Source organism: Hemitrygon akajei, chromosome 5, assembly GCF_048418815.1.
Source record: "Hemitrygon akajei chromosome 5, sHemAka1.3, whole genome shotgun sequence".
In the NCBI taxonomy this organism is placed as follows: domain Eukaryota; kingdom Metazoa; phylum Chordata; class Chondrichthyes; order Myliobatiformes; family Dasyatidae; genus Hemitrygon; species Hemitrygon akajei.
The window spans coordinates 129,722,159-129,734,706 of NC_133128.1; the positions used below are offsets into that span (position 1 = coordinate 129,722,159).

At 39.2% G+C, this 12,548-nt stretch overlaps 1 protein-coding gene across 2 annotated transcripts in view; it reads left to right on the forward strand.

Annotated features, from left to right (window-relative positions):
• spag16 (sperm associated antigen 16) overlaps positions 1–12,548 on the forward strand; it is a 773,550-nt gene that overhangs the window by 489,736 nt on the left and 271,266 nt on the right. For both annotated transcript variants that reach the window (XM_073046458.1, XM_073046459.1), the window contains one exon: positions 4,710–4,775. In XM_073046458.1, the coding sequence (XP_072902559.1) occupies positions 4,710–4,775 (66 nt within the window). The remainder of the gene's footprint in view (positions 1–4,709; positions 4,776–12,548) is intronic.

Below are 12,548 nucleotides of genomic sequence, written 5' to 3' on the forward strand. Positions count from 1 at the left end.
GATTATCTCTCATTGTTCTGAATGTAAATGAACAAAGGCACAACTTGCTCAACAGTTACTCACAAAGGCAATTCCTTCAACCCAGGAATCAACCGAAAGAATCTTCTTTGGACTGCTTCTTTGAGTTGCATATTCCTTGTGTGCATATTAGAAGGAATAGTGAGATTGTTAAATCAAAATTCAAAGTACATTTATTATCAAATTATGTGTACCGTATACAGTTTTGAGGTTCGTCTCCTTACTGGCTGCCACAAAACAAAGAAACCAATGGAACAGCTTGAAAAAACAAGACTGTCAAACACCCATTGTGGAAGAAAACAAACAAATTGTGCAAACAACAAACGCTGCAAACAACTGAAGTTCATGAAAGTGAGTGCACAGCTGCGAAGCTAGTCATCTCTGCAGCCAAGATGGCTCAGAGGCGAGTAAACCTTGTGGAGCAGTGAGCTAAATTAGCCCATACCTTCCCTCTGGCCCTGACATCCTGATCTTTCCAATTTGGCCTGGTGCTAAAATTGATCAAATCTTGGATCATTCCTTGCTTTCAGGCCTGGGTCCTGGCCCCATGGTCTCGACTCCGCCTCGCCTTGGTCCGGCCACATCGAATCATCTCTAACTCTGCTCCAGCAATGGCCAAACATTGGCTCATTCCATGCTCTTAGGCCCAGGCCTGCCACCTCGATTCAGCCCATACATGCCATGCCACAACTGTCCTGCACCTTCGAAACTTCAGTTAACACTGTAAAAATGCCAGGTTGTACAGGCGTTTCAAAAGCTCAACTCTGAAAAGGAAGTTACAGGCTGTTGACTGCAGTGATTGTTTACCAGAAAAACTGTGATTAATAAAGTAGTTAGTTCTTTTATGTGTTTTGTTTGCTACTGACAAGTTGCTGTGCTTCACCAACACCATCTTAAACTGAAATGTTTAAATGTGAGGTGTGTGGTTACTGACAGAGTTCCATGGTCATCCATTTAAACGCTCACAGTAAAAATAATCATAATGACACCAGTCTTCCAAAAGTACCCCGTCTGGAATCAACAGCGTAGATGCACTCGGTCGTCAATCAGGTGTGAGCTGAAGCTGGGAATGGGAAAACCAGCTCATTGATTAGGTTTACAGTCACATTTAATCTTGCTGTCAGAAGCAATGGAAATAAACAAGTCAAAGATAAACAAAATGAAGAGATTTTAAGCAATAAACTATTTATGAGGGAAATATGAAATAATCAATAAATGATGATACCTTTAAATTATTCCAGTGGAGGTGTTTTCTAGCTGCTGAACAAATATTCTGCTGTTTTAGGTTATGAAAGGACGTTGAATCGTTCATTAAATGAGTGATGCATACCAATTGATGTAATTTGTCTGCTATACAAATTTCAGCTGAATATCTGTGGTGCATTACTACCTTGTGTTATTTATCCACAGATACCATTTGTGAACTCTGAAGGCATTCTTGGCAGCCCATAACAGACTCTGGGGTAGTACTGTTAATCAAAGAAAGTGTCAAAGCAGTGCTGATTCGTGATACAGAATGTGGTTGTTTGAATTGTGGGGAATTAATGAATGTGTGGCATCAGGGAAAAACAGAAGAAATATATTATCCAGGAGTTTGAATGAGGTTTTTGACATCAGCTTTGCCAACATTTATTGCCTCCAGTTCCTGACTTCTTGCATACTGAGGGAATGAATGATTGCAGGTTGAGACGTGTTTCTGCTGTTCAACTGTTCTTGCCTCTTCATGTTTGGTTTTCTTTTATAAGAAGATGTTAGAATTAGCGAGGTATGAAAGAAATTAGGAGAAGGCTCATGTAGAGTTTAAACAATGGCCCAGATGTAATAGCTAAGTGGCCTGTTACCATGGTGTAAATCTCTTCCATGATTGTAATTACTTAAGATTGAAATCACACCTCAAGTTTCTAAAATGAAATGCCTGAATTGTATTTGATTAGGTAATATTTTAATGCCTGCACTCCTTTGAAGAATTTTGTTTCATCTTCAGAACATACTGGAAGCCTTTTAAGTCCAGCTTGTTCATGAAATATTTATTTCATCATCAAACCATAAATTCAATTAAATTTGACGCAGGTGCTTTCATTAATACCTCTCCAAAGAGATTGTCTAGTTTTAGCATCTAATCAAAGGGGATTCTTAGAGATTTGATGCTTTCGGAGAGTACAACAAATTGGAATCTTTGTGCAAACAAGATTGACAGACTTTACATGGCATTACATGGAATATTCAGTATTGAAACAGTCTGTTAGACCAGCTCATTCATGCCACCATTTATGATGTTGGAGCTTCAAGCTGCTTTCCCTTTTCCTTTCTTTCTGGCGTATATATCTGGCTCAGATGCATATAAAGCAGAATAACTTCCTGGTACCAAATTTAGCCTTTTCACTCCCCTCTAGGTAAAAGAATTTCTTCTGAATTGTTTGATTTTTTGGTAACTCACTGTTATTTATGGTCTAATACTCTTACACATAAATCTTCTGCGCACCTGGAATATTGTGTTCAGTTCTGGTTGCCTCATTATAGGAAGGAAGAGGAGGCCTTAGAAAAGTTACAGAGGAGACCTACCAGGATGATGCCTGGATTACAGAACATATTTTATAAGGATAGGTTGAGCAAGCTAGGACTTTCCTCTCTAAAACAAAGGACAATAAGAGATGATTTGATCTTATAATAGGTTAAATGGTTGGCACAACATCGTGAGGCTGAAGGGTCTGTACTGTGCTGGAATGTTCTATGTTCTATTATTAAAATAAATCATTATAATTTTACTGGGTGAGGCAAGAGAAATTATGGAAATAGCTAAGATATTTTACAGAGTATGCACCTTTACAAAAGGCACAAAAAATAAAAAGTGCTGAGGATCCAAGGGTCAAATTGGAGTAAAGAACTTAAAAATAAATATTAATAAAGAAAAATTACTATAGAAATTAATTGTATGAAACTCACACATGTGCTTAGCCACTCTATTTCAGTGGTTTAAAAGGTAGGAAATGGGAGAAGAGAAATGTGATTCTGCAGATCAGTTAGCCTAACATCATGCACCTAATTTGAATTAAGAGCCCAAAAATTATATTACATCACAAATTCAAATTCAAATTCACTTTCATTTGAATTTCTACTGTCAAAATAATTAATTATTTTTAAATGACTGAAGTTGCAACATCAGCTATCACCACATGATGGCTGAGGTCCACAAATGTGCCAATGAAGTTGGCTGCCACTTTCCTGCTAGAAAGAATTTTCAAGCTCGCACAAATCCTTCAAAGGTCAAATCTAGCTCTCCTCACATTCCAAGACATTGCATGCATGCATGCATGTATAAATAATCAATTTTTGTCCTTATCCTCTCCATTTAAGGTCCTTTTCCAAATTACCTGCAGAAGAACTTGCACAACTTCATCTTTCAGGCTACTAATACCAAAGATAAACTTTACTGCCCAAGTTAAACTTTAGTCTCTAGCCTAGCTGCAAGTCACTCATAAGCAAAAATCACCATGACCTGATCGATGTCAGTGTCTGAGCTGGTGATAGCTGTTGTCAAATTGTGTGTAGGTGTGGACCTGACCAGGGTCTTTTTATAATCATAGCTAATATGAAAGAGAAGCACAAGGATATGGTTCTGCTGAGGGATGGGGAAATGATATTGCACATTTGTTCCATATGCTGCATATAGATCATAAGAAATTGCAGCATGAGGGGGAAATGGAATGTGCAGCAAATTATTTATGAAGATACTGTCGTCCTCTGTGGTTTCAACCTTTCAGACTCATAGCTAAGTACTGTATTAGGTGTGATTGCTGATTCTTGGAAGATGTTGGTTGGTTAATAATGAGGTAATGTTACATTGAATAGCTTCTGAGCTACTGCTACAGTTGCTCGGTGTTGGCATTCACTGACTTTGATTGTAGGTCATTGAATATTTTATGGCACTGTGAACAGGTTATTACCATATAACTTTTTGCATTGGTTACTACTGATACTTTCTTCAAGTAGCTCCGTACTGTGTTCATTTGGATTGGTTCCTGGTCACTTGCAGACAAATCACAACCATCCTACATTTCACCTCCTGGACCAGGCTAATAGTCCAACATACAAAATCGAGATTGGACTCCTCAGTGAGTCCCACTGCCTGCTGGTGCTGCTGCCATCACCTCCCCTTTAAAAGAAGCAGGTCACCTTTATGTAGAACTGGCTGACTATAAGTAGTGCTGCTGACTCGTTATATTTATTCTTTCTTTTTACAATATTTTTATTCAGAAGAAGAAAAAAACAAGATTTACAGAGTGCAACACATAGATACATCTCAACATAACTTGTGTACATTCATATATTGTGATAAAATTGATCAAAATGTTATAGCATAACACATAAAGGTATACCACTCTGTAATCAAAAATTTAAAGATAGGTCATACATCATAAAAAAATAAATTATTGACACATATATAGTGTTTGCTGCCTCTATGAATGTGCAAGGCAACAGGTAAGATCAAGGTGCAATGCTCGCCTGCATCAAAATCAACATGTGGGGGTTAATCACATATTACAATCCCAGCACCTGTTCTAGGGATAATCAAAATTAGCCAATTTGAGTATAATTAAATATTTTTCGTACATACTTCCAACTCTCACACAAACCAATGATTAAAAAGCTGAATAATTATTTAATACAGCATTTTCTCTTTCTTCTTTTAGGGATTATGTGCTCAAACTTTCTTTGGACATCAACATTCCTGTAACGATGCCACCTTTAACCTGAAGGTAAGGTCCTTGTGTATCTAATAATTTATAGAGAGACTGAAAATATAGTGAAATATGCAGTATGGATTTTACAACAGGAAGCTCTTGTTGACCATATGGATGGGTCATTTGAAAATGTAACACAAAGAGTTAGCAAAGGTATTGTGATATATGTGCTATATTTGAAGTTCAAATAGGTGTTTGATAAGATGTTACATTGTTTACTCATGATTAAGGTGACAACATGTGAGCCAGGAGCAGAAAGGATACTAAACTGACTGTAAAGTAGTGGCATTAAGTGTGCTTACAGTCTGCCAGAAGTTGGAAAGCAGCATTCCACAGAGACCAGTGGATGCTGAGACTACTTTGAATCTTCATATGAGCAACCAATTTAAAATTAGGACTTGTATTTGAAACAGAAGAGATATAATAAACCACAAGAAATTAATACAATTCCTGAATAGATGGGTGATATATGGAATACACTATTTAAGCTAAAAGTGTAATTATAGTAGAAGTCCAAAGGGATTATGTGCGCAAACACAGCAGATCAATTACATGAAGAATGGTAACACAAAAATACAACTGCAGATGCTGTGATCAAAGAATACGTACACAACGCTGGAAGAACTCAGCAGGTCAGGCAGCATCTGTGAGAAAAGAGTAGCCAACGTTTCGGGCCGAGACCCTTCATCAGGAATGTGGGGGAAAGAGAGGGCCGAAGCCCAGTAATAGAGATAGGGGAGGGGGTAGGGCCTAGAGGCGCCAGGTGGAAAACCAATCAGAGGAAAGATAAAGGGGGGAGGGGGAGGGGATAAGCATGAAAGAACTGTAGAGATAAAGAAGCAGAAAGTTGAAAGGGGAGAGAGGCAGAGAGGGACCTGGGATAGGGGAAGGGGGAGAGGGAGGGAATTACCGGAAATTGGAGAATTCAATGTTCATCCCACCAGGCTGGAGACTACCCAGACGGTAGATGAATCAAGAATGGTATTTGGGTTCCTTCCTATAACAGAAAACAGAGTTGTATTGAAGTTATACAACCTTAGTTCAGCCATGCTTGTGGTGCTGTGCACACTTCTGGCTTTTGTACTATAAAAAGAATGCAAACACATGAGAAAACATGCAAAAAGATTTCCATACATGGTATCTGAAGGAGTCTATACTATTAGTACTGACTGCAGTTTTAAACTCTGTAGTTAAGGAGATACTTCCCTTGGAGGTCTTACGTAATAGATGAGAGGGCTCTCCTATGAGATTGAGTTGGTTGGGGTTATACGCACTTGAGTTTAGAACAAATAAATTTAATTTCTTTGAAACTTATCAGGTTCTAAGAGGAACTAGTATGGGAGACTTGGAAATGTTCATAAAGGAGAATGCTGTCTGAGTAATATTTTGTGTTAATATTATGTGAAAGTTTATTCCCGATTATTGATACAGTGATTGACCAGCCCTAGTAATTTAATGAATGCTTACATGATATTAATCTTCTTGCAGTCTTTAAAACTTTGCTTACTCATGTTGTGTATAATTTTGGATATTTTGCATGTAAGTCTAACTTCATATTCCTAATTCTTATTGTTGTAATGTGAGTATTATTAAAAGTAAGTTAATACAAATCGGGAAGCTGTTGGTAACAAGAGGCTTGTTCCGGATTGGCGTGGTTTTTACTTCCGGTGTGCATTGTATATAGTTCCTCCACCCATGTCGCACGAGGTACCTGGAAGCCTCTGTATTGTAAACATCATTTGCCGTCCCAGATAAAGATGTCCTTTTGGCCATAAAATTGTCGAGTGGTCCTTTTGTAAAGTAGAAGTTATCACATATTTTTGGTGATGAGGTGAACTGGTCTTGTGGATGTGTTGGCACGTTTCGAACGGGAGCTGTGAGTGGATGAGGAGTCTCGTGTTCAGATGGCTATGTTCGGGACGATCAGTGAATTTGTGGAGGGAGCCGAGGGCTGGCTGGAGTATCAGGAAAGGTTGGGACACTTTTTTCCTGTGCTAATGGAATTACTGAGGAGGCTAAGAAGTGCTCTATTCTCCTGAGTGTGTGTGGGGCAATGACGTACAAGTTGATAAGGAACTTAGCCACACTGCGGAAACCGGGAAAAATTCCATATGATGAATTGGTCATACTCCAGTGCAGTCACTTAAGGAATACCTGCATTTGAGTTGCCATCCTTTGGATGAGATATTAACCAAGTCTATCCATCAAAAAAGACTTAAGTTTAAGAATTAACAATCTAATTGAATATTTTATATAAAGAAAAATTTATTCAAATGCATCATTTTGAAAACATAAGACGATAAGATATTGGAGCAGAATTGGGTCATTTGACCCATTGAGTCTGTTCTGCCATTTCATAATGGCTGATCTATTTTTCCTCTTAGGCCCAATCTCCTGCCTTCTCATGGTGTCTCTTCATGCCCTGACCAATCAAAAATCGACAAACCTCTGTCTTGATATGCATGAAGACTTGGCCTCCACAGTCACTTGTGGCAACGAATTCCATTGATTCACCACTCACTGGCTAAAGAAATGCCTTCTCATCTCCATTCTACAAGGACACCCCTTTATTCTAAGGCTGTGTCTTCTGTTTTTAGACTCTCCCACCAGAGGAAACATCCTCTCCACATTTACCCTATCAAGGCCTTTTCCTATTTAATTGGTTTCAATTTGGTCACCCCTCATTCTTTTCGATTCTACTGAATACAGGCCCAGAACCATCAAATGCTCTTCATATGACAAGCCATTCAATCCTGGAATCATCTTTGAACCCTCTCCAATGTCAGCACATCTCATAGGAATTTTAGAAATTCCCCCTCTTGGGATCCAGTACCGACCTGATTTTCCCAATCTACCTGCATATTGAAACTCCCCCATGATTACTGTAACATTGCCCTTTTGGCATGCATTTTCTATCTCCCATTGTAATCTGTAGACAACATCCTTAATACTGTTTGGGAATTTGTATATCTCCCATCAGGGTCTTTTTACTCTTGCACTTCCTCAGCTCTACCCACCATGATTCAACACTTTCTGACTCTATGTCACTTCTTTCTAATGATTTGATTTCATTTTTTACCAACAAAGCCATGTTACCTCTTCTGCCTATCTGTCTGTCCTTTCAAAACAATATGTATCCTTGAATGTAAAGCTCTCGAGTATGATCTTCTTTCAGCCATGACTCCAAGATGCCTATAACGTCATACATGCCAATCTGTAACTGCTGCAAGTTCATCTACCTTATTCTGTATACTGCGCGCATTCAAATATAACACCTTCAGTCCTGTATTCACCCTTTTCAATTTTGTCTGCCTTTTACATTTCTACTCATCCTGTTGACTGCAGATTTGCCTCTCAGCCCCACCTTGCTAGAAGTCTCTCTACACATTACAGTCGGCTCTCCTTAGCCGCGGGGCATTGGTTCCGAGCCCCCCCGCGGATACCAAAAAACGCGGATGCTCAAGTCCCTTATTTAACCTGGCTCAGTGCAGTGGTCTTTAGTGTTTAGTCTTTAATCTGCAGTGTTTCTGTTCATGAAAATAATCACGATCACAATTGAAAATAAAGTGGAAGTAATAAAGCGATCAGAAAGAGGTGAAATGCCGTTGGTCACTGGAAAAGCATTAAGCTACAGTCGGTCAATGATCGGAACAATTTTAATGGAGCATGTGAAAGGCCCTGCCCTGATGAAAGCTGCAATTATTACTAAGCAACACAGTGGTTTAATTATTGAAATATGTATGTTTCTTAAGTGTTTTATATGCATAGAAAGGTAAAATATGTACTATATACTAAGAAAAATGCTTTCTAACTGACGCTAAATACCGGATGTACCCGTTCCAACTTCAAATCCGACTTAAAGACGGAGTCAAGAACGGAACTCATTCATAACCCGGGGACTGCCTGTACTTAAGTCATTTCTAGATGACTTATAATACCTAATACAACGTAAATGCTATGTAAATAGTTGTTATACTGTACTGTTTAGGGAATAATGACAAGAAAAAATAGTCTGTACATGCTCAAATAACGAGTGCTGGAGAGAGAACTTCCGGGTTTTCCCGATCCGCGGTTGGTTGAATCCGTGCATGCGGAATCCGCAGATCAGGAGGGCCGACTGTACCTTTGTTTGAAATCCAATTCTGTCATCCTTAGCACTATCACTCTGTTTCCCACCCCCCTGCCAAATTAGTTTAAACCCTCCCGAACAACTCCAGTAAACTTGCCTGCAAGGATATTTGACCCCCTTGGGTTCAGGTGTAACCCATCCCTTTTGTACAGGTCATACCTTCCCTAGAAGAGATACCAAATATCCATAAATCTGAACCACTGCCTTCTGCAACAGCCATGTTTTCAACTGCCAAATCATCCTGTTCTTACCTACCCTGCCGTGTGGCTCAAGCAGCAACATAGAGATTATTGTCCTGGAGGTCCTGTTTTTCAGCTTTCTACCTAGCTCCTTAAAATCTCTCTTCAGAACCTCCTCACTTTGTCTATTTATGTCATTGGTGCACCAAGACTTCTGGTAGCTCACTCTCGCCCCATCATTAGCCTATCCAAAGCCCAGCCATTTCCATACACCCCAATACCAAATTAACTACCCCTTGATCAAAGAGTGGCTAGGCATAACTCAAACACCATCTATAAATTTGCTGATGATACAATCATTGTTGGTAGAATCTCAAATGGAAACAAGAGGGCATACAGGAGTGAGATATGCCAACTAGTGGAGTGGTATCGCAGCAACAACCTGGCACTCAATGTCAGTAAGACAAAAGAGCTGATTGTGGACTTCAGGAAGGGTAAGATGAAGGAACACATACCAATCATCATAGAGGGATCAGAAGTGGAGAGAGTGAGCAGTTTCAATTTCCTGGATGTCAAGATCTCTGATGACCTATCCTGGTCCGAATGTATCGATACAGTTATAAGACAGTGACTATACTTCATTAGCAGTTTGAAGAGATTTGGCATGTCAACAAATACACTCAAAAATTTCTATAGATGTACTGTGGTGAGCATTCTGACTGGCTGCATTACGTCTGGTATGGGGGTGAGGGGGAGGAGGGCTACTGCACAGGACCGAAAGAAGCTACAGAGGGTTGTAAATTTAGTTAGCTCCATCTTGGGTACTAACCTACTAAGTACCCAGGATGTCTTCAAGGAGTGGTATCTCAGAAGGCACTGTCCATTATTAAGGACCTCCAGCACCTAGAGCATGCCCTTTTCTCACTGTTACCATCAGGTAGGAGGTACAGATTCAGGAACAGCTTCTTCCCCTCTGCCATCCAATTCCTAAATGGGCACTGAACCGATGAACACTACCTCACTTTTAAAATATATATTCTTCATTTTGCACGATTTTTAATCTGTGCGATGCACTGTAATTGATTTAATTATTTATTATTATTATTATATTTTTCTTCTATATTATGTTTGCATTGAACTGCTGCTGCTAAGTTAACAAATTTCACGACACATGCCAGTGATAATAGACCTAATTCTGTTCAATTGTTGCTCTATTTTTTATCCACAATATTCTTCCCTCGTCCCATGTCATTTCTTCTTTTCTCATCATTTCCACACTCTCACCTGAGCAGATCATAGAGGGAAGATTTTTTTTAGTGTTTGTTTTCTATCCATTGTACCCTGTGTAATGCCAAAGACAGTAGAATGTCAATGCCTATTGGATACTTTGGTCTCTCTGCAATTCTAAATGTAAAAGAACCTCTGGGCCAGTATTTCTTGAAACAGCAAGTTCCTCAAAGGTTGCAACCAATATTTTTCCTTCAACCAGTAACACTAAAATTTAAAAGTATGGGCTTCATTACATTTGGCTCTACTACACCCAGCTTGCTTGCTGCCACATTTCTTACTTCACATCAGCAACAACACTTCAAAAATACTTAATTGGTTGTGAAACTGTTTGAGGTGGCCTGAGGTCATGACAGTCATTACCTAAATGCAAATTTTTCACTTTGCAACTGCATTGATTTTAGCAAGGCAGTTATATTACAATTCACTTTCTCACCACTAATGCTTCTCTTTTGGACATGCATTTTGTATTGGCTCCAACAAATTACCATACATATTATAGAAAGAAATGTTAACAACCGATATTGAGAATGATATTGCATAACTACAATTTGCTTTCCTTTCATACAATGGCTGTTAAAACCAGCTAATGTAGACATTAGTATGACAAATTTGTCATTTTATCTTTGTTAACCCCCAAGCATTTTGGTTACCTTTGACTTGATGTTCTGTCTGAATAAAGACATCTGAAGTATGTTAGGCTTATTCAGAAAGTAAGGAGGCATGGGATCCAAGGAAATATGGTTGCCTAGATTCGGAATTGGGTTGCCCACAAAAAGTAGAGGGTGGTAGTAGATAGGGAATACTCAGCCTGGAGGTCTGTGACTGTATTCCACAGAGAGCTATTTTAGGAACCCTGTTCCTTGTGATTTTTAAAAATGACTTACATAAGAAAGAGGAAAGGTAGGTTAGTAAGTTTGCAGATCACAGGAAGGTTTGTGGCATTCTGGGTAGTGTGGAAGTTTGTTGCAGGTTACAACAGGACATTGATAGAATGCAGAAATGGGAAGAGAAGTGGCAGATAAAGTTCAATCTGGAGAAGTCAGAGACATAAAACACCACAACACAAAAACAAGCCACTTGGCCCATCTAGTTCATACCAAATTATTATTCTGCCTAATGCCTTCGACCTGTACCTGGATCACAGCATCCATACCACTCCTATCCATATACTTATCCAATTTTTTCTCAAATGCTGAAATCATATCCACATCCACTACTTTGGTGTTTTCTGAACTCACATCACCCTCTGAGTGAAGAAGTTCTCCCTCATGTTACCCTTAAACATTTCACTTTTTGCCCTTAACCTCTAGTTCTAGTCTCACCCAATTTCAGTGGAAAAAGCCTCCTTGCATTCACCATCTATACCCCTCACAATTTTGTTTATTTCTATTAAATCTCCTTTATTCTGCTGTGCTCCAGGGAATAAAGTGCTAACCTATTCAAACTTAACCTATAACTCAGGTCCTCATGTCCCAGTAACATCTTTGTAAATTTTCTCTACACTCTTTCAATTTTATTGGTATTTTTTCTGTAGGCAGATGACAAGAACCGCATAAAATATTCCAAATTAGGCCTCAGCAACATCTTTTACAACTTCAATATAAAATCCCAACTCCTGTACTCATTACTTTGATTTAAGAAGGCCAGTGTGCCAAAAGCTCTCTTTAAAGCATCTTTTAGCTGTGACATGACTTTCAAGGAATTATGGATCTGTGTTCCCAGACCCTTCTATTCTATTGTATTCCTCAGTGTATCCTGGTACATTCTCACAACATGCAACACCTCACACTTGTCTGCGTTAAATTCCATCTCCCATTTTTCAGCACAATTTCCATCTGGTCCAGATCCTGCTCCTTGCATTGATTGTCTTCCTTGCTGAGCCCTACATCCCCAATCTTGGTGGCATCTGAAAATATGCTGATCCATTTTACCACATTATCAGCCAGATTGTTGAGAAAGATGACAAACAACAATGGACGTTTCACCAATCTCTGCAGCACACTAGTTACAGGCCTCCAGTCAGAGAGGCAACCATCTGCTACTACTACTGCTTCTCCCGTGAAGTCAATGCCAAATCTAATTTACTACCTTATCCTGAATGCCAAGAGACTGAACTCCCTTGACCAACCTCCCATGCAGGACCTTCTCAAAGGCCTTGCCAAAGTCCATGTACTATCCACTGCCTTTCCT